Source organism: Phyllobates terribilis, unplaced genomic scaffold (assembly GCF_046119375.1).
Source record: "Phyllobates terribilis strain yellow unplaced genomic scaffold, ASM4611937v1 Scaffold_3__8_contigs__length_932513732, whole genome shotgun sequence".
In the NCBI taxonomy this organism is placed as follows: Eukaryota; Metazoa; Chordata; class Amphibia; order Anura; family Dendrobatidae; genus Phyllobates; species Phyllobates terribilis.
The window spans coordinates 724,318,417-724,341,476 of record NW_027362763.1 but is presented as its reverse complement, the minus strand read 5'-3'; the positions used below and the strand labels follow the sequence as shown (position 1 = coordinate 724,341,476).

Genomic DNA, 23,060 nt, shown 5'->3' with positions numbered 1-23,060 from the left:
ACCATAATTCCATGCCATTTGATAGTGTGGCATCTGGTAAAGTATACCCCCATATATCTATGTATTAAAACTGAGGCAGAAAGAGGTAGAGAATATCGCACTCTTGTGTAACCACTGGTGAATAGATAGCACATCCCCCCTTTGGATATCAGTGCACTGGTATGGATATATTTAGGGTCTGGAGATGCATCTAAGAATTTACCAAGAAATTGATTAAATAACATTAGTAAATATGTTATTATATTTATTAGCCTCCATTTTTCTTGAAAGTTAATCTATAAAACTCGCTTAGGTGCCTTACAGAGACTGTGATGTCAGTGATGACTTGTATTGATCCTGCCGTTGTTGCCAGATCCACGTTGTCTTGTCAGGGGCATCACGCAGCTTCAGTCCAGGAGCGGCCTTACAGCCAGCTGGTATGACACATAGATACATCTGTGACGCCTGCAGGAGCTACAACATATCTCTATATAACTCATCAGAACATACTGAGCAAGAAACCCCATGGCTCCTAGTAGAACAGCGTGAGCTTATAATCGGCTCATATCACATCGTCATTGCATGTCTGCGTAGCAATAGTGCCGCCACCATGAGACAGGTGCACCGTGAAATGCTGACAATTTGTAAGCACGACCCCCTCAGTCTGCAAATTTGAGAGGTATTCCACCATACCTCAGTATAAGCGCACTGAAAGTCATATTTCCAAAGTACCATATATATTGGAAAACATTGTTTTTTCTCTTTTTTTTTAGCCAATCTTCCTTGGTAAAAATAATAGCTACTTCTCCGAGAGCCACAGACAGGGCGTTCCTCTCGGACTCCAATTTATTGCAGACTTAGGCTACATGCAACTTTGGACTTCAAAGACCTCACTGTTGCATTGTGATATTGAAGGACATGGCTATAAACTTGGTCGCGTTACTACATGACTATGACACAACAGCACAATTTTGGGTTATTTTTCCAGCAAAGAATTTAAAGGGGTTGACCGGGACTTTAATATTGATGGTCTATCTTTAGGAAAAGTTATCAATGTCTGATCGGTGGGGGCACAGTGACGATCAGCTGTTTCTGCCGCCAACTGCTCGGTTGCAGAATTGCACAGCTCCGTCAATGGAACAGTGGCCGTGGCTGAAGACTGCACATCCGCCCCTATTGATTCAGATAAGGGGCTTATATGCAGTACACAGCGGCGGCAACTATACAATTGTGCAGCTGAGAACAGCCGATTGGCAATGGGAACGACTGATCGGCAAGGGTGCCAGGTGTTTCACCCCCACCGATTAGACATTGATGACCTATCCTAAGGATAGGCCATTCATGTTAAAGCCCCGGAAACCCACTTTAATGTAGCTTGATAGAGTGTGACTGACAGATCCCTGACTTGTATGGAGGCGATTCATGGCCTGTGAGGGGCAGTCGTCTGTAGGATCTAATGCTGTCATCGAAGTGAAGTATAAAATAATATGACAACGGCACTACAGACAGTAAACATGTGTTATTTTGTGTACTGCCATTGCCACACTGCTTGACAGGTCTGTTATAGTTAATGCCTCGGATAAATGCTTCCAAGTGGGGCCGCCTCAATCTTCGTTATAGAAATTCATGGGGTCACACAAATTATACATTTTAGTAAAGCCCCCTCTAGTCTTTATTAAAGGAGTTGTCCTGTGAAAACAAATTATCAACTGTCCCCAGGATAGGTGATAACTTACTAATTGATGGAGGGCTGACGTTTAGGACCCGCACTGATCGGTAAAACGGCTAATTTTTATCATATTTTCGGATGCCCAATCACCACTCCATTCATTTTCTATGGGGCAATCGGAAAAAGCCGAGTGCCGCCCCATGGAGAATGAATGGAGTGGTGGTTGAGCATGTGCACTGAAAAGGCTGACGCAGCCCCATGGCGAATGAATAGAGTGGTGATTGAGCATGTGCACTGAAAAAGCTTAGTGCAGCCCCATGGAGAATGAATGGAGTGGTGGTCGAGCATGTGCACTGAAAAAGCTGAGCGCAGCCCCATGGAGAATGAATGGAGTGGTGGTCGAGCATGTGCACTGAAAAAGCTGAGCGCAGCCCCATGGAGAATGAATGGAGTGGTGGTTGAGCATGTGCACTGAAAAGGCTGACGCAGCCCCATGGGGAATGAATAGAGTGGTGATTGAGCATGTGCACTGAAAAAGCTTAGTGCAGCCCCATTGAGAATGAATGGAGTGGTGGTCGAGCATGTGCACTGAAAAGGCGGAGCGCAGCCCCATGGAGAATGAATGGAGTGGTGGTCGAGCATGTGCACTGAAAAGGCTGAGCGCAGCCCCATGGAGAATTAATGGAGTGGTCGTCAAGCATGTGCACTGAAAAGGCTGAGCGCAGCCCCATGGAGAATGAATGGAGTGGTGGTCGAGCATGTGCACTGAAAAGGCTGAGCGCAGCCCCATGGAGAATGAATGGAGTCGGGTCGAGCATGTGCACTGAAAAGGCTGAGCGCAGCCCCATGGAGAATGAATGGAGTCGGGTCGAGCATGTGCACTGAAAAGGCTGAGCGCAGCCCCATGGAGAATGAATGGAGTCGGGTCGAGCATGTGCACTGAAAAGGCTGAGCGCAGCCCCATGGAGAATGAATGGTGGTCGAGCATGTGCACTGAAAAGGCTGAGCACAGCCCCATGGAGAATGAATGAAGTGGTGGTCGAGCATGTGCACTGAAAAAGCTGAGCGCAGCCCCATGGAGAATGAATAGAGTGGTGGTCGAGCATGTGCACTGAAAAGGCTGAGCGCAGCCCCATGGAGAATGAATGGAGTGGTGGTCAAGCATGTGCACTGAAAAGGCTGAGCGCAGCCCCATGGAGAATGAATGGAGTGGTGGTCGAGCATGTGCACTGAAAAGGCTGAGCGCAGCCCCATGGAGAATGAATGGAGTCGGGTCGAGCATGTGCACTGAAAAGGCTGAGCACAGCCCCATGGAGAATGAATGGAGTCGGGTCGAGCATGTGCACTGAAAAGGCTGAGCGCAGCCCCATGGAGAATGAATGGTGGTCGAGCATGTGCACTGAAAAGGCTGAGTGCAGCCCCATGGAGAATGAATGGTGGTCGAGCATGTGCACTGAAAAGGCGGAGCGCAGCCCCATGGAGAATGAATGGAGTGGTGGTCGAGCATGTGCACTGAAAAGGCTGAGCGCAGCCCCATGGAGAATGAATGGAGTGGTCGTCGAGCATGTGCACTGAAAAGGCTGAGCGCAGCCCCATGGAGAATGAATGGAGTGGTGGTCGAGCATGTGCACTGAAAAGGCTGAGCGCAGCCCCATGGAGAATGAATGGAGTCGGGTCGAGCATGTGCACTGAAAAGGCTGAGCGCAGCCCCATGGAGAATGAATGGAGTCGGGTCGAGCATGTGCACTGAAAAGGCTGAGCGCAGCCCCATGGAGAATGAATGGTGGTTGAGCATGTGCACTGAAAAGGCTGAGCGCAGCCCCATGGAGAATGAATGAAGTGGTGGTCGAGCATGTGCACTGAAAAAGCTGAGCGCAGCCCCATGGAGAATGAATGGAGTGGTGGTCGAGCATGTGCACTGAAAAGGCTGAGCGCAGCCCCATGGAGAATGAATGGAGTCGGGTCGAGCATGTGCACTGAAAAGGCTGAGCGCAGCCCCATGGAGAATGAATGGAGTGGTGGTCGAGCATGTGCACTAAAAAAGGCTGAGCGCAGCCCCATGGAGAATGAATGGAGTGGTGGTCAAGCATGTGCACTGAAAAGGCTGAGCGCAGCCCCATGGAGAATGAATGGAGTGGTGGTCGAGCATGTGCACTGAAAAGGGTGAGCGCAGCCCCATGGAGAATGAATGGAGTCGGGTCGAGCATGTGCACTGAAAAGGCTGAGCGCAGCCCCATGGAGAATGAATGGTGGTCGAGCATGTGCACTGAAAAGGCTGAGTGCAGCCCCATGGAGAATGAATGGTGGTCGAGCATGTGCACTGAAAAGGCTGAGCGCAGCCCCATGGAGAATGAATGAAGTGGTGGTCGAGCATGTGCACTGAAAAAGCTGAGCGCAGCCCCATGGAGAATGAATGGAGTGGTCGTCGAGCATGTGCACTGAAAAGGCTGAGCGCAGCCCCATGGAGAATGAATGGAGTGGTGGTCGAGCATGTGCTCTAAAAAAGGCTGAGCGCAGCCCCATGGAGAATGAATGGAAAGAGGGAGGCATATCTAAAAAAGATTATAATGCAGTCTGCAGATCCTGCAGGGCACGTATCAGGTTAGCTAAAGCTGACAATGAATTAAGGCTTGCAAGAGATGTCAAAAGCAATAGAAAAGGATTTTGGGGGTATGTCAAAAGTAAAAGAAAAGTCAAAGATGCTATAGGATTTTTACAGGATGAAAATGGAGAAATGGTAAGAGAGGATGTTGAGAAGGCCGAACTTTTTAATTCCTATTTTGCATCTGTTTTCTCTCAGAAAGAAAAGGTAACATCAACTGATCTTCACTGTCCTTTTAAAGGAATAGAGGAATCCAAGTTATCTGTAAACAGAAAGATTGTGAGGGAATATTTAGCTAACATAAATGAGTTCAAGTCTCCAGGTCCAGATGAATTACACCCCAGAGTACTGAAGGAGATCGTAGAAGAAATTTTAGAACCACTCTCCATAATCTTTGAAAATTCTTGGAGAACAGGAGAAGTCCCAGAAGACTGGAGAAGAGCAAATGTTGTTCCTATCTTCAAAAAGGGGAAGAAGGTGGACCCAGGGAACTATAGGCCGGTGAGTCTGACTTCTATACCAGGAAAGATCTTTGAACAAATTATTAAACAACATGTATGTAAGTACATGGATAAGAATGAAGTGATTAACCAGAGTCAGCATGGGTTTGTAACTAACAAGTCATGTCAGTCTAACTTAATTTCCTTCTATGACAGAATCACTGACTGGGTGGATCAGGGAAATGCTGTAGATATAGTATATCTTGACTTCAGCAAAGCATTTGACAAAGTATCTCACACCATCCTTATTGAAAAAATGACCAAGTATGCAATGGACCAGGCAACTGTTAGGTGGATTCCTAACTGGCTTAGTGATCGGACTCAAAGGGTGGTTGTAAATGGCTTCACATCCAGCTGGATGAATGTCTCAAGTGGGGTACCACAGGGCTCCGTCCTGGGACCTGTATTGTTCAACATCTTTATCAATGATTTAGATGAAGGAATTGAGGGTAAACTGATTAAATTTGCTGATGACACAAAGCTAGGAGGGATAGCTAATACTAGAGAAGAGAGAGAGAGGATTCAAAAAGACCTAAATAAACTGGAGCAGTGGGCAGCAACCAACAGAATGGTTTTTAACAGGGAAAAATGCAAAGTACTACATCTGGGCAATAAAAATGAAAAAAGCATATACAGAATGGGAGGAATAGAGCTAAGCAACAGTACATGTGAAAAAGACTTAGGTATACTAATAGATCATAGACTGAACATGAGTCAACAGTGTGATGCAGCAGCAAAAAAGGCAAATACAATTCTGGGATGTATTAACAGAAGCATACAGTCTAGATCACGTGAAGTCATTATCGGTCTTTACTCCTCTTTGGTCAGACCTCATCTGGAATACTGTGTACAGTTTTGGGCACCACATTTTAAAAAAGACATAGACAAACTGGAGCAAGTTCAGAGAAGAGCGACCAGAATGGTGACTGGTCTGCAAACCATGTCCTATGAGGAACGGTTGCAGGATTTGGGAATGTTTAGCTTGCAAAAAAGAAGACTGAGAGGAGACTTAATAGCTGTCTACAAATATGTCAAGGGCTGTCACATTGTAGAAGGATCATCTTTATTCTCATTTGCACAAGGAAAGACTAGAAGCAATGGGATGAAACTAAATGGGAGGAGACACAGATTAGATATTAGAAAAAACTTTTTGACAGTTAGGGTGATTAATGAGTGGAACAGGCTGCCACGAGAGGTGGTGAGTTCCCCTTCAATGGACGTCTTCAAACAGAGGCTGGACAGACATCTGTCTGAGATGATCTAGTGAATCCTGCTTTGAGCAGGGGGTTGGACCAGATGACCCAGGAGGTCCCTTCCAACTCTACCATTCTATGATTCTATGATTCTATGAGTGGTGGTCAAGCATGTGCACTGAAAAGGCTGAGCGCTGCCCCATGGAGAATGAATGGAATGGTGGTCGAGCATGTGCACTGAAAAGGCTGAGCGCTGCCCCATGGAGAATGAATGGAGTGGTGGTCGAGCATGTGCACTGAAAAGGCTGAGCGCAGCCCCATGGAGAATGAATGGAGTCGGGTCGAGCATGTGCACTGAAAAAGCTGAGTGCAGCCCCATGGAGAATGAATGGTGGTCGAGCATGTGCACTAAAAAGGCTGAGCGCAGCCCCATGGAGAATGAACGGAGTGGTGGTCGAGCATGTACCCTGAAAAGGCTGAGCGCAGCCCCATGGAGAATGAATGGAGTGGTGGTCGAGCATGTACCCTGAAAAGGCTGAGCGCAGCCCCATGGGAAATGAATGGAGTGGTGGTCGAGCATGTGCACTTCTGCTCTATTCTACCAGGGATAAAAGTTCCCCTTCTGCTGATCGGTGCAGGTCCCAGCGGTCGGACCCCACTGATCATAGGTGTTAACTTAGTTTTTACAGTACAAGCCCTTTAACATCTTGTACTGTAGATGGCATTTCAGTGTTGATCTTGTCTCATAATAATAATAGTTTAATAATAGAGTAATTTAGTGTAATGTAGGATCTTTATCTTATCATGATCCCCCAAATAATTACATTGCAAATTTATCTTGCTGCATCTGTTTGCTTTATTTCCATAAAGTGGCAAATTGGCTTTTATGATTGCACGCTCCTGTGTCTTTGTTTTTTTTTTTACAGAACGTCAGCATCTTGTACTACACGTTTACTTAGTTCTGAATATTATTTGGCTTTTAGATTTTTATTATTTTGGAAAAGTACAAAAAAAAAAGAGAAAAAAAAAGAAAAGGGAATTTCCTGAAGTTCGCTGTCAGCGCAGAGGAACTTCTCTTACGGCAAGGAAGTCAATTATTAATGCTTTGCTTCACTAGGAATTGTGCTGAAACAGATTATCTGTTCTGCAGTACGCTGGAGCTAGTGGCGGCCCTGTCTGAGCACATCAGCGCCCCCTACTGGACAGTCTAGGTTTTGTGTTCTGCACAGAATTTAATATTGTTCTGTATAGAAGCACTGTGTGTTCTAGGTATCATTTTTGCTAAATGCTTACGGAAAGTCTGTGTCTGCATATATATTTTATTTTTTTGCAACTTTTTTTTTTATTAAGAAGAGAAAAAATAAATAAATGTAATGTAACATTAATGTAAAGTAAAAGTGATGGTACTGTTTTATTATTGACGTACAGATGAGTGAATCCATTTCTTACTAATCAAATTAATTTTGAATTTCTGGAAAAATTTTAGGATTCGACTTGCACTAGAAAAATGGCCTTTTTGGGCATTTCTTCCAAGGGCTGGGAAGGGGTTAAAAAATAATAAAAGATTGTTCTCACGCCATAGGGTCACCTCTCGCCTATCCTGCCGCTGAATAATCCCCACCCTGTCCTCCTCTTGCTTAGGATCTTCTGGCACTGAATAAGCCTCACATGGTCAAGTGGGTCTCGATGCACGCCATTGATGTGCGGTGCTTTCCATGTCATCACCCGAGACCTAGTCAGCGCTCAAGGGTCCGGAACAAAGACCGAGCGGAGCTGCGGTGGCAGGACAGGTGAGGGACTAGGATATCGTCATTTAATGCAAAGACTGACCCATTTTCTAAGAGATCAAGCCCATTGTTAATTTGCATTCTTTGCCCACTAGTTATTAAATATGCTTATAGCCAACAACAGCACTGCAGTCAATAACTGAGCGCAGCAGTTGTGTGCAGAGCTGTGGAGTGGAGATGGTGTCCCTTTCGTTGGACCGACTCCCGGCTCCCAAAATATATTATAAATTGGGTACAGTAGTACAATGCAGGATGTGCTGTAAATGTTTTCATAAGAATTTGGGAAAGTTATGAAATGTCCTATAAATGTCTGTTCTATTCCTGATCTGAGGATCTCGGCTTTTAGTTGAGATGAATCTGTGCTGCACTTTATGTACACGCTGAGTAGTGAGGCCGGGCTGTGGAGTCGGAGTTGGAGTCGGAAGTCAGGGAAATTGAGGAGTCGGTGGTTTGGCTTACCGACTCCACAGCCCTGGTTGTGGGTGGCTTATGCTGTCAATTCGGGCAGAGTTGCTGAGTTCACTGATTGGCTGCAGCGTTGTAGATGTTATGTTAGTGCTGCAGACATCACCGAGAGCAGCGGCAGAGACTTAGCACTGGACCCAGGGAAGAGTGAGTAAAGACCACTTTTTTTTAAGTGAACTGCAGCCGGGGAACAGGTGTTTTTCAAAAGCCTCTCTAATATCTTGTATATTCTAGCCATGACCCCTGGTTACTTATAAATATGAGCTATTAAGAAATTAGACTTTTTTACAATTTCTTGCACTTTCTATGGCAAATCCTTACAGAAAACCCATTCTGTTATTGGACAGAAATGATTATCAGCAGTGAGTTTCCACACTCTCAAAACACTTTTTTTTCCCAGTACCAGAGTTGAAACATTAGTCTCCCTTTATCATTGGGAAGCAGTAGCACAAATGTGTCCTTCCATACTTTTCCTCTTGGCTTCACGTATCCCGACAAGAGTAGCTCAAGAGTTTATCTTTGAAAAAAAAACAAACATGATTTTGAGATACTCTATCTTGAGATATACAGTACAGACCAAAAGTTTGGACACACCTTTTCATTTCAAGATTTTTCTGTATTTTCATGACTATGAAAATTGTACATTCACACTGAAGGCATCAAAACTATGAATTAACACATGTGGAATTATATACTTAACAAAAAAGTGTGAAACAACTGAAAATATGTCTTATATTCTAGGTTCTTTAAAGTAGCCACCTTTTGCTTTGATGTACTGCATGTATGTCGGTGCTGGCTGTGTTATACAGCAAGCACTCAACTGTTGCAATTAGCACTTGCTCCGATTGCAGCAGTTTAACTCCTTAGATGCCGCTGTTGGAAATGGGTAGGAGATGTCCCTTCCGATAACTATTGACCCCGCAGCACAAATGGTGTGTACAACTGTGATAGGAGATCATTAATTTTATAAAACACTGCAATATTATGATATTTGCATATTTGCAGTGTATTGCAGGTTCAAGTTCTGGGGTGGGAGGGTGTAAATAGAAGAAAATAATTAAAAATATATATAAAATAAAAATAATACACAAAGGTTGATCTCTCCCTTCCCCTCTTTTCCTGGACTGCAAATAAAATCTAAAAAATAACAAAAATTAACACAATTGATATTTCCTTGTGCATTACTGTCCTAAATGCTAAAATATAATTATCTCATATTGTGAAAGCCAGAGCCCCCGCCCAAAAAAAAGATAAATGGCAGAATTGCTGTTTTTGGTTATGTCTCCTCTCCAAAAAATTGAATAAAAAGAGATCAGTCGTAAGGACCCCAACTGTATGGTCTGAAAAATAAAAAAAAATGTTTTAAGTTCTTGGAAAGGAAGAAAAATTGAAAGTAAAGAGACGTCCACTAGGACTTTGTCACCCATGGCCACTGTCTGCAGGCAACCAGTGATGTATGATGATGCTTTGGAGCAGGATTGACAACTTGACTTTTTCTTTTTTTCTGGACAGTTTGATAAAAAAATCACAGACGGACAATATTTTTTACAGACATATTGGAAAACCATAATAAATTATTATGAGTATAAGTGATCCATGTCTACAGTCCATTTGATATGAAGACATCAGCTGCATTCACTGTAAACTGTAAAATGATGATAAATATTGTAAAAATAATCTGCGTAGATTTTTTTCAGCTTAAGAAAAAATCAAGGACTCCTTAATTTTTTATTTTTTTTTTAACCGACATTGCAAAAAAAAAAATGATTCCACTGCACAGGCGCGAGACTTTGGGCACTACGTGGATGACGGAAAGACATCATCTACTTACATGCAGTTATAAGAGTCAGAGTTTGACGGGATCGGGGTGGAGCTGATCATTCAGTATGGATTCAATGATCCAATGCAAGGACACTGTATAATGTCAGCTCAGAGATATTTTATGTTCTGAATTCTCGGATGTAGTAAAATGGCTGGAACTGAAATAACAGCTAAACTACATGGTACGTATCATGTAACTGCCAAAGAAATCATACCGGAGACATCAGAAATGTGCCCAGTGCTGCAAGACAACAGTGCTAACCACTGAGCCCCCTGGCTGGGTGGGCTGTGTACCCAGGAGTATTGCCATGAGTAGTTTTCCAAAAAGGCATGAGACCCTGCATCCATAAGCCATTCTGATCCTTATCTGTTAAGTGTAGATAATCAATACTATGAGTCATTTATCACCCTAAACGTTCCTTATTGACCTTACCAACTAGTCACTTCTTTTGCAGACAGCACCAGAAAAATTAAATGTTTGGCCACTATGGTCAACAAGGACTCCTCGGTGGGTTTCTACAAGCAATATAGTATTTAAAGGAAACCTGTTAGGTTCCTTAAAGGTGTTGTCCTCTATCAGAAAACATTTGGGCATAAGCTTCAGTGATTTTTAAAATAACAGACATAGTATTACGTACCCTCCCTGTCATGATTCCTCCTCTCACTGTGGTGAGTGGCAGCTCAGCCGTCCAATCTGAGGCAGGGGAGTATTGAGCTGTCAGTGTGGTGAGAGACAGTCCAGTCACCCAATCAGGGCCGAGGCGTGCTGGGTTTCCTACAGGAAATGATTCCTGGCTATTTAGCTGGCTGCCTGCCTCGTATCTCTGCCAGTTGTAGCTCTGCTCAGTTTGGTGTGTTTTTGCTCTGTGCTTTGAGTTCTAGTATTTTGATCTTTGTTGACCGACCTTGGATTTGTCTTTGACCATCCCTTTGCCTAGCCCCTTTGTCTTGATCCGCTACCTTATTGGAATTCTGAGCCCGGACTGTGACCTGACTAGGCCTTTGTCTTGCCCCTCTGTTTCTGGCGTAACCTCTTGGCTTTTGACCTTGGACTCCTTGACTTCCCCACCTCATGATGTGTCCGTGAGTATTGACTTGGGTCACACTCTCCAAGTCCAGCACCAGCTCTCCCCAGTCTCTGTTGTTTGGCAGCAGCGCTGATGCCATGCTGACAACACTGCAGCTAATCCCAGAGCTCACCAGCCTTGCTTGTGTAGGTGTTACTAGCTGTTGAGCTCACTGATTGGCTGCAGCACTGCAGACAAAAGAGACTGGGGCAGCGGCGAAGAGGATAAGTAATAGTGTGTTGTTTTTTTTTTTTTATAACTTTGGAGCATTTTTTTGTTTTGTTCCCCGTCTCGTTGACAGTGCTGCAGCTAATCTCTGAGCTCAGCCGCTTTGCTTGTATAGGCATCACTAGCTATTGCGCTCAGTGATTGGCTGCAGCTCTGCACACAAACAATAGAGACCGGGGCAGCGGCAGAGAGGATAAGTAATAGTGTGTATTTTTTATAACCTTAGAGCATTTTTTTTGTTTTTGTTCCTCCATTATTCCTCCTTGAATTGGGTTTTATAGCTACAATCACATCCATTTCTGTTAGCCCATTCATACCAAAGGGACAATTGCATTCATTTTGTCATCTGACCATTCATCTGCTTGCGTCTTGCTGGAAGCCACGCACATGCTGCAGAAATAACCCTTCTCAATGGTATGGAAGAGATTTTCCAATCTCAGAAATTTCTGCAGCAAAGACTAATTTTCAGACTTCTCTGGTGGTCTGGCATAGTGGAGGGGTTCATGGAACTTTATGCTGCAATCCCTGGTGGTCTAGGGAAGACTGAAGTTTGCTTTCCTGTTGATCTTGGGTTGTGAGGTGCGTACAGTTTGGTTTCCTGGTGGCGTTTTGTAGGGAAGGATTATTGCTTCCCTGTTGGTCTTGAGTAGTGAAGGGGTTAAAACATGGTTCCCTGGCGGTCAAGGGTTGGGAACAATTAAAGTTTGATTCCCTGATGGTTTTAGGTTGTGGAGGGGTTACCACATTCTTTTCTGATGGTCTGGTTATTAACTGGATCACGATGATTAAGTCATATTCTGAGGCATCTTAAAGTCCAGAAAATATTAATATTGCTTTATTTCAGATTGAAATAACAAAAAGGAACAAATCTTAAAATTTACTAAAAAAAATGTGCAACAGTACAGGGTTAATAGAACAAAATTAAATTCAATATTTTAACACAAAATTCTTAAGAAGTTGAAGTTAGCCTAAAGCTGTAGACTTACACTATGTTCACATTTTTCTTTTTTGATGCTTATTTTCTGCAGTCAAAACCTGATCTCTTGACAGTAAAAAAGCTGCAGCCAAAATACAGGTTTTGCTGCCTTTTTTTGCTGTGTTTTTTTCAGGATCCCAAAGTTTAGCTTTGCTTCCACCAGGCAAGCATGAACAATATAAGATGTTAGGCCACCAATGCAAGACGTATGTGAAATCATAAAACATTTGTGGAAAAAAAGGCAATTTGATCAAATTATTAAGGGGAAAAAGTTTTTTTATGTCTGAAAAAATAGTGACTATTCTGAACAAAAAAGCTGGATTCATGTATGAATTACAGCCGTGAAGTAAGGTTGCATGAGTTCATGAAAAAATACATAATTGCAAATGTAAAGACAATGAGGGAAGTTGAATTGGTAGGGCATTGTTTACTTTAACACATTATTAGGGCATTGAGTTGGTAGGGCATTGTTTACTTTCACACATTGGTAGGGCATTGAGTTGGTAGGGCATTGTTTACTTTCACACATTGGTAGGCCATTGAGTTGGTAGGGCATTGTTTACTTTCACACATTGGTAGGCCATTGAGTTGGTAGCGCATTGTTTACTTTCACATATAGATATGGCATTGTTTACTTTCACACATTTGTAGGGCATTGAGTTGGTGGGGCATTGTTTACTTTAACAGATATCACTAATTGAATTAAACTGTACCAATACTAACAGCCATGCTCATGTGACGTTACCAAGACTTTATGGTAAAAATTTAAACTTGGTAAAATCACATAAATAAATGGGTTCACATCCTGCTTTTTTTCACCAAAAACTGATAGCAGCGTCTTTGCTGCTTTTTTGCATTTACTTATTGCTTTCTATGGGAGTTAAATGCTGCAAAAATTCTGCAAAAACGCTGGAAGAATTGGCATGCTTAATTTTTCAAAACTGCAGCAGTTTTCCAATTCAGTCAGGAAAAAATAATCATGTGCATGCGATTTCTGAAATCTCATAGCTTTTACTGGTACTGTGAAAAGCAGCTTTTAATTCGCATTAAAGAACACAGCAAAAAACGCAATGTGTGAACATAGCCTTACACTGTAACATAACTCCAGTCTAATGTGGACCTCATAGTAAGGTTTTTGTGGAAGAAATTCCACTAACTTCATTATAAAAAGTTCTGGAACTCATTAATCCAGTGATGCTGATCTGGAAGTTTACATCAGTCTGTGCTTACTCGTTGTTCATTGGCAATGTGCTGTTAATGCAAGTGACCGCTGCAGCTAATCATTTGCTTCTGCAGTCTTGTGCGGTGCAGACCAGTGACTTATTTTTTTATCTTATTACATATGTTGCTGTTAGGGAACTTTATAAAATTTCAGACAAATAACTTCCTATGTGTACGTGTGCCTTCATGGTAGAGAAATTAGATAGATCTATTGATTTATGAAGATTAATACACTTTTTGGGTTTGTAGTTGATAATCCCTGTAGTATCTGTAGGACAACTGATCTGATTTTCGGGAGTTAGCCTGGACAACGCCTTTAATTAATTGGAAATTTCCTTACCTTTTCCAAGCGAGACTGTCCATATTCCCTGCTACCATTGTGCCTCAACCTGACGCCACAGTACCAGCCAGAGTGATGTTTCGTGGTCTACAAATTGTGCAGAGCCTCGTCCATAATCTGAATTACTTCTCATGCACGATGTTGTTTATTCTCTATACAGATATTTTTAGAGTCACACTGTGCCACTCGGCATTTTTAAATAATCCTCATACTCCAATTGTTCTCTAACAGATGCCTCAGGAGGAAATTAGACTTCCTTCCCTGTTGTGTCGGAGTCTTCTAGAAAAAAAAAGAAAAAAAAAGAAAAGCTAATTCATGTTTTTGTTGTTGTTGTTGTTATTGTTGTTAAGACCTCTTTTTATTCTTTTTAATATTATGTGTCCCCTTATTTCTTTCTTTACACATATGTAATAGCTTTGCATAGCAGTTTCCTGCAATTATTTTCTTGACCACTTGGACTGTGAGGTCTATCAAGCCATGTAAACTTCAAGTCCACGTTCCGACGTTTGTGATTTTTCTCCTACGATAAAACCTCGGACTGTTGTTCATCAGTTTTTTTGGATCCGACTTTCATCAGTGTTTTGGTCAATGTGTCAGTTTTTGCCATCAATGATTTGGCTTCTCCCATTCACTACTTTGAGAATTACACGAATTATACTCTGATGCCATCCATGTGCTGTTTGTGATTTTCACAGACTCGTAGACTTCTATGGGTAATTTTGATAAAAAATTGTCATTTTTTCAATTTTTTTTGCTGACCGCATGGTTTGCAAAAGAAATACAGATATTTGAACAGCCCCATAGACTATAAATGGGTACGTGTCCTATCCGCGAAAACCACAGGGAAACCACATATGTGTCCTACAGACGTCTGAATGAGGCTCGAGATTTATAATTTGAGTTAATTAATCAATTATTGACTTCTCCAGTCCAAAAAAAAGCATAAAACATCAGTGTCCTGAGATTGGCCCAGATAATCTGTGGCAGCAGAGTTCCCCCATAGACATCTGCCACTGTTTATTTCCTGTAAATAGACCCAAAACAATGTTCTTTACTTCAGAACATGTGTGTAGTGATTGGAGCTTCGCTTTGGCAATACAGAATTCCCAAATTTTATAGTATCAGTCCAGTGATTTTTTTTTATTTATCCTATCATTAGTCCCCAATATATATTGCAACTAGAATTGCTTTGTTTAGTTTAACTAACCTTATTTATTTAGTTGTTGCTTTTTATATTTGTGGTATTCTTCAGTTAAGTCATATGATCTTATTTTGGCACCAGGGAATTGCAGAACTTTATTTTCTCTGAATGAGGTCACCATTTCTGTCACCAGAACATCATGTATGATATGTTCTTCTCAAGAGGAAGATAGAAGCTCCTATCACAGTTGCTGATGATGGCTGCACAGCTCCTGTTACCCAGTTATAATGTAGGCAATAACAGTTCAACCTCTTGACTGTGTACTTATATCATGTTCGTGTAATTAGGAGAATATAGAAAGGACAATAATTACAGCGTTAAGAGAGCAGGTAGAGATGATACCAACTCTATCTGACAATGTTCTGCTGTACACATGCATCATGGAATTAATATCACAGCACAGAAGAAAAAAATGAAAGGTGAAATCTGGGAATGAAACTGGTACAATTTTTAATGTTTTTTTTTAAGCCAAACTAAGAATTGATTTGTGAAAAAAAGAAAGAACAAAAAGAGAACATTGATGAGACAAAAAAAAAATGCATGGGAAAACTCAACTATAATCTGTGTTGTTTGAACAAGGGCTAAACTAAGTGAATTCCTTGTAAAATAAAAAATGAGCGGAATGTTGATTTATTGCAATACTTTCATAGAAAACAGAAAAAAAAATATCTGTCCCCCTTCATCAGATGTTCTTTTTAATGAGTACAGATACATTCTGAGAAACGTTTCACTTGCCAGGATAAACAAGTGTTCTGCACCGTGTTCTGGATTAGATATTCACTTACCTTCAAGTCTAAACTTGCACTTAACCCTATTTATTGTGCCTTCTTCTTGCTTAATATTATGTATTTTTATATTCCACACCTCCTAATAAATTAGTGGTTTCTTTTCTAAGTTTAACTTAGGAAACTTTAAAGCAGAACGGACATGGCAGCTGTCCTAGATTACTTTGGGTGACAACAAATCTTCCTGGCTATTCTGTTGTCATTGATAGTCTTCCTAGCTGTTATCTGTCTTCTGTAGATGATGTCAAGTTATTGCTAACCAATTATCTCTGCCCTCCTTCCTTATAGACTGAAGTTTACTCCCTGCCTGTGACATGCATGCAGCTGCACAGTTCAGTCTGCAGCCTCTCCTGTGCCTCTTTATTTCTTGGCACCTGTCACAGTTTAAAGCCTCTTAAAGTGTCCTAAACCTTCATGCTTGTCTGTCCATTATCCTGCTCATAGATTGGAATGATGAATATAAATATATCTTCTGATAGATTCAGTCTGACCTACGTATCTGATGGCAGGGCAAGCTGTAATATGATGTAGAGAGACTAGCACTGAGCTGGGCATGCTCTGTTGGGTGACAAATGTAAAGAGATACTATAATCCCCTATATGTATAGTAGAGGGTTACATACCTTTATGACAACGTTGTACTAATTATAGCACTTTACCTATCCATTTTTTTTTCTTTTTTATCATGCACAAAATGTTTTTATATATTTTTTTCCCATTGAACTCAATGGAGAAAATCCTCTACCAACATAGCTATACAACGTTATCATATATGTGGACACCATTGTATAGTGTAATTATTTTATTAATTTATTATTTATATAATTAATATTTTCTGTAATTTACAATATTGTAAATCTATTGTAATTACAGAAAATATGTTTTCCATTTGTTGTCTGAGTACTGTATTACATTACTAGGAAACAGAAATAAATGGTATTATTCTGTATTGTCTGTATAAGTCCCCCCTAAAATTTGTAAAGTGCTGCGGAATATGTTGGCGCTATAAAAATAAAAATGATTATTATATTATTATTATTATTATGGATCCAATCAAACATTTATTAAAAAAAGCAGTTCCATTGCAGCATTGTGATACCCAAGGTCCATACAGAGGGACGGCTTCACTGTACTTTGTACCTACTGAGTGTTCATTTCCGGTTTCTCGGACGTCCTTTGTTGCTGTTGCAGTAATCAATGATCATACATTTATGCTGTATTCTGACTGCAGATCTTCAGTATTGATGGTTCGACCAAAGTGCGAACAGCCGGTGATCTCTTATCAAAGAAAGAAAATCAAAACGCCAGAATTAAGTTTTTTTGGTCGGTTTGGTTGGTTTTCATTGGCTGTAATCCATAATCATCAACATTAGCAGAAATAAACTCTTGAAATAGATCACTCTGTTTGTAATGACTCTATATAATATATGAGTTTCACTTTTTGTATTGAAGAACTGAAATAAATTAACTTTTGATTGATATTCTAATTTAGTGAGATGCACCTGTATGTATCAACTGTTTTTTTTTTTTCATCTGAATTTGTTGGATATCTTCTTCCTAAATTATTGTATACTGAATTGTGGCGAAGCTACAGACGAATGCATGTTATCATTTCCAATTAGGGTCCTGCACTATGTTCTAGTTATAAGATTAATAGTTACATTTAAAAAGAACATTATGTTTAAAAGGGGGAAATCTATTTTAACTATTTCACTGCAGGAGGGTTCACTTTTTTTTTTCTTTTCAGTTTTTACGCTTTTCGCTAACCCTGAATTACGAATAACAGAAATAATACCCATACGCCAATCCCCTTATATAAGTTCTGAGAAAAATTAGAACATAGTACATTAAAAAAGTAATACCCAGCATACTAGCGTTATGTGGAATTTTGCAGCAAAGTTTTGCCAAACGTATAAAAAAATTGACCCAAGTAGAGCCTAAAAATAAAAGTTCAGAATGTGCATCATTCTGGCATTATTCCACTTTCGTCTGTTTACATGTACAGATCATCAGATAACCATCACTGCTGAGGAGATCAAAAATCTATGCAATCCAGATGCCAGCAAACTTTTCAGTCAGGCAGATCTTAAATGACCAGATTAGGTTGAAGGGGTCATATTATACTGTACATTTTTTAATAAAAGAGAACAGATGCTCTAAATGTAACAATTAGAGATCACAGGCCTTCTCTAATTTGTAAGGGAAGTGATAACATGAAGAAAAGTTCCTATATTCTGTTATCTCTTTGCTCTCCCAGTACTGATCTATTATAAGAAAAAAGATACGCTTTATGTAACAATTAGGGATCACAAGTGTTCTTCAATTGGCAAGGGAACTGATAATATGGGGAAAATTTCCTCTATAATGTATAATGTCATCTTCTTGCTCTCCCACTACTGATTTAGTAGAAGAAAACAGAAAATCTAACTGTAACAATTAGAGACCACAAGTCTTCACCAATTGATAAGGGGGTAATAATATGAAGAAAGGTTCCTAAATGTAACAATTAGAGATCACATGTTTCTCCGATTGGTAAGGGGAGGGTGATAACATGAAGAAAAGTTCTTGTATAATGTTTTCGCCTTGCTCTCCCATTACCAATTTAGTAGAAGAGAACAGATACATTAAATGTAACAGTTGTAAATCACAAGTCTTCAATTGGTAAGGGGGGTGATAACATAAAGAAAAGTTCCTGTATAACATATGTTATCTTCTTGCTTTCCTACTACTGATTTAGTACAAGAAAACAAATATTCTAAATGTAACAATTACTGATCACATGTCTTTTCCGATTGGTAAGGAAGGGTGATATTATGAAGAAAAGTTCCTGTTTAACCCCTTACTGGCCAGGGACGTATTAGTACGCCCCAGGCCATCACCCCGGTTCAGTGAGGGCTCCGGCGGTGAGCCCGCACTGAACTGGGCTCATGTCAGCTGATTATTGCAGCTGACATGTGCCCCCAACAGCTGCGGGTGGAATCGCGATACACCCGCGGCTGTTAACCAGTTAAATCCCGCTGTTAATCTCCGACAGTGGCATCTAACAGCGCCGCATCGGAAGCGCATCACTTACCCCGCCCATCGGTGACCCCGTTACGTGATCGCGGGTCACTAATGGGTGGGCATGACAACCCTGAGTCTGCAGCAGACCCCAGTGGTTGTCATGTAAAGATCGCTATGAGCGCCACCTAGAGGTCGGCGCTCATAGCACAGGAGCATTTCTGCTACATAGAGGTGATCTGTTCACCACCTGTATGTAGCAGAGGCGATCAGACAGTTGCTGCTTCTAAAAGTGTAAAAAAAATGTTTTTAAAAATATTTAAAAAATTAAAAAAATATAAAAGTTTAAATCACCCCCCTTTCGCCCCATTCAAAATAAAATAATAAAAAATAAACCCCACATACACATATTTGGTATTGCCGCGTTCAGAATCGCTCGATCTATCAAAATAAAAAAAGAATTAATCTGATCGGTAAACGGCGTAACGAGAAAAAAATTCTAAATGCCAGAATTACGTTTTTTTGGTCGACGCAACATTGCAATAAAATGCAATAACGGGCGATCAAAACATCGAATCTACCCCTAAATAGTATCAATAAAAACGTCAGCCCGGCGCGCAAAAAATAAGCCCTCACCAGGCCCCAGATCCCGAAAAATGGAGACGCTACGGGTCGGGCGCCATTTTTTTTTCTTTTTAGCAAATTTTGGATTTTTTTTTTCACCACTTAAATAAAAAAGAACCTATACATGTTTGGTGTCTACGAACTCGTAATGACCTGGAGAATAATGATGGCAGGTCAGTTTTAGCATCCAGTGAAGATGGAAAGAAAAAAAAAACAACTGTGGAATTGCATTTTTTTTGCAATATCACCGCACTTGGAATTTTTTCCCCGTTTTCCAGTACAAGATATGTTAAAACTAGTAATGGCGTTTAAAATTACAACTTGTCCCGCAAAAAATAAGCCCTCACACGGCCATATTGACCAAAAAATAAAAACGCTATTGCTCTGGGAACAAGGGGAGCAAAAAACGAAAATGCAAAAAGGGAAAATCCCAAGGTCGTAAAGGGGTTAATATATGTTATCTTCTTGCTTTCCTACTACCAATTTATTAGAAGAAAACAGGAAATCTAAATGTAGCAATTAGGAAGGTGATAACATGAAGAAAGGTTTTTCTATACTGTTATCTTCTTGCTTCCCCACTTCCGATTTAGTAGAACAGAACTAGTACTCTAAATGTAACTAGAAATCACAAGTCTTCTCCAATTTGTAAGGGTTGATAACTTGAAGAAAGGTTCCTATATAATGTATGTTCTCTTCCTGCTCTCCCACTACCGAATTATTAGAAGAAAACAGATACTCTAAATGAAACAATTATAGATCACAAGTCTTCTTTGATTGATAAGGTCGGTGATAACATGAAGAAAAGTTCCTGTATAATATTATCTCCTTGCCCTTCTACTACTTGCTGCCATGCTGGAGTTCACTTACTATTAGCTTACTATTTCAGCAAATAAAGTACTAAATGCATTTAGATAGGAGAACCATTGGTTGCCCCCTGTATGTCAGGGATATGTAAATGCACAATGATTGTAATCTAAGTCACATTGTCACTTGCTGCAGACTGTGAAATGCTTTCAATTGGTGAAATTTCAGGGCTGGGAAATTCTCTTTTATGTCTTCAGAAATGGAAAGCATTAACTATTCAAGATCTGAACGCTAATTATGAACTACTACCAGGAACATCCGGCCTCGGTTTTAATTTCCCATTATCCAAATTGTAATGTTGCCTTTGGATAAATCTTGATACTTGCGCGGAATTGTTTTAAAGGTCATAATGAACCTTCTGCTTAATGAGTCCATTAGATGCGGCAATCAATAACAAGCATCTGACAATTAAGTTTATTGATGAGCTGATTGCCTGGAGACAGTCTTCAGAGAGAACGCAAATCCATTTTGATACTGGAAAATTGGCTTTTGATGGCCACAGCAGACTGAATTTTAGTCAACTAAGATACATCCTGCAATATTGTGAAAGTCATTAGGGACTTCCGTGGCTCAGACAGTGCTTACAAGAATTTCGCTCACATTAAGGATCGTCTGCAAATCTTGGCAAAGATCACACAGTGACTGTTGTTCGCTGAGGTCATTTTTTGACTCTTGTCAAGTTTTAGCAGCTGAGGTCATATCATTTCTGTTTTATGTAAGCAATCTATAACTGGTATATGGAAAGAGAAGCAACGCCTGCGATGAATACCAAAACCTCGAAAGCGCTGGTCAGCAGTGAACGTGGTCGTCTCATCTTTTGACAACCTGTTTCCATATGCCCCATAGGTTCAAATAAACAGCATTGTCCTTGGGTGGTCCTCACTATGCCTCGTCTTCTTTCATCCGGACTGTATATGCAACAAGAATATTGCCAGTGACATTTTACATTAGTTTGTTTTTTTGTTTTTTTAGTATTTTTTTGTAAAAATTATTTTAATCTATTTGTTTGTCATTTTTTGCCAGTGAATGGCAAAAAATACAAAAAGACCACAAAATCTGTTAGTTAACTCTTTTAGGCCAGGTTTCCATATTTCTGGCCCATCAGTATCATTTTTTCGTAAAGAAAGGAATCCAGCTCAACGGAAATACAAAACTTTTTTATTGGTGTGAATAGAAAACACGTCAGTCGGTAAGTTAAAATGCCACAGTAGTAGATAAAACGACGCGTTTCAGGTAGTAAAACCCTTAATCATTTTTTGTGCCTAGACTGATAGTAGCTGATGACTGGTGAGCCTGATCAATAAACGCAATACCTAGCATTTTCTGATCCGAGGGTTCAACCCAAAAACTGATGCACTGAATCCAATAATAAACTATGGGAACATTTCTTGCATCAGTTTCTCTTTGGCATTTCACCACCATGTTGGAGGGGAAAAAACGGATCGCTGGATGTCTGGAAATCCGGCCTTAATGCCAGGAAATGTGGGTACTGTATGTGTTAAGTAGCCAGAAGATTTTTTCGTTATTGTTTTTCCCTTTTAAATTAAAACCTCTGCCATAACTTTCTTTATTTTGTCATCAATGTTGCTGTGAAAGCTCTATTTTTGTGTGAGCTGAGTTGTCGTTTTTTTAAGCACCATTTTGCCATACACATAGGTAACCATTTAATTTTGATCAAATTGTACAATGTGTTAAATGAAGACGAAAAGCAAAAAAAGTCACCAATCCCCTCTGTAGATCCCCAAAAAAGAGCCTTCATTATACTTACAGACGGTGCAGTACGTTCCGGTAGGTATCTGGTCTTGATCCGGTGCTTCCTCTTTTCTTGCGATCGCCATCCTCCTTCCCTGATTCATGTGGATGACGTGTCCTGCGTCATCCACACTGTGTCCCCCATTGTGCCCCTGCTCAGACATACTTTGCTCTGCCCTGCCGGGTGCAGATCACAGTACTGTAGTGTGCATGTGCCAGGAAAGGCCAAAGAGCGCCGATGACCCGTAGGTAAAGCCGGAGCCTGTGCACTACAGAACTTTGCTCTGCCCTCAGCAGGGCAGAGAGAAGTGCGCCTGTGCCGCAGCACAATGGGGGACATTGCGTAGATGACGTAGGATGCGTCATCCACATGAAACAGGGCAGAAGGCTGGTGCTTTAAGAAAGAGAGGAGGCGCCAGATCATGACCAGAGACTCCCAATGGACCAGACAGCACCGTCTGTAAGTATAATAAAAAGTCTTTTTTTGGGATCTGTAGAGGGGATTGGGGAATTTTTTACAGCATTCTAGAATGCTGTAAAAGAGACCTTAATGGTGACGGCTGTATTTTATATGGGGAAAACCTGGTGACATATTCCCTTTAAATGTATGTTATTTATGGTTTTGTGTATTAAAAATTTGTTTTGTTGTATTCGTTTTCCACCAATTTTTTTTAGGATCGTTACGACTGATCTTTTTTTCCCACCTTTAATCTACTTACATCTACAGATACATCTATGTGTGCTAGTACATTATGCCTGTGGATGAAATCATTAGGTACAATCTCTCAGACAGCAGTGCGGCCTGTGGTTCCCTGAAATCTCTCTCAGACAGCTGTGCAGCCTGTGGCTCCCAAGAATATCTCACAGATAGCAGTGCAGCCTGTGGCTTCCTGAAATCTCTTATAGATAGCAGTGCAGCCTGTGGCTCCCAAGAATCTCTCATAGATAGCAGTGCAGCCTGTGGCTCCCAAGAATCTCTCATAGATA

The 23,060-nt window shown here is 40.9% G+C and overlaps 1 protein-coding gene across 2 annotated transcripts in view; it reads left to right on the top strand.

Annotated features, from left to right (window-relative positions):
- The window catches only part of PRKCE (protein kinase C epsilon), a 465,721-nt gene that overhangs the window by 169,234 nt on the left and 273,427 nt on the right, over nucleotides 1–23,060 (top strand). Inside the window, exon 1 of one of the 2 annotated variants that reach the window (XM_073672058.1) lies at nucleotides 7,587–7,733. The exons of the other annotated variant lie outside the window; for it this stretch is intronic. Within the exon in view, the coding sequence (XP_073528159.1) occupies nucleotides 7,643–7,733 (91 nt within the window). The 5' untranslated portion in view covers nucleotides 7,587–7,642. Of the gene's footprint in view, nucleotides 1–7,586; nucleotides 7,734–23,060 lie in introns of those variants that run through there. 2 annotated transcript variants of the gene reach the window in all.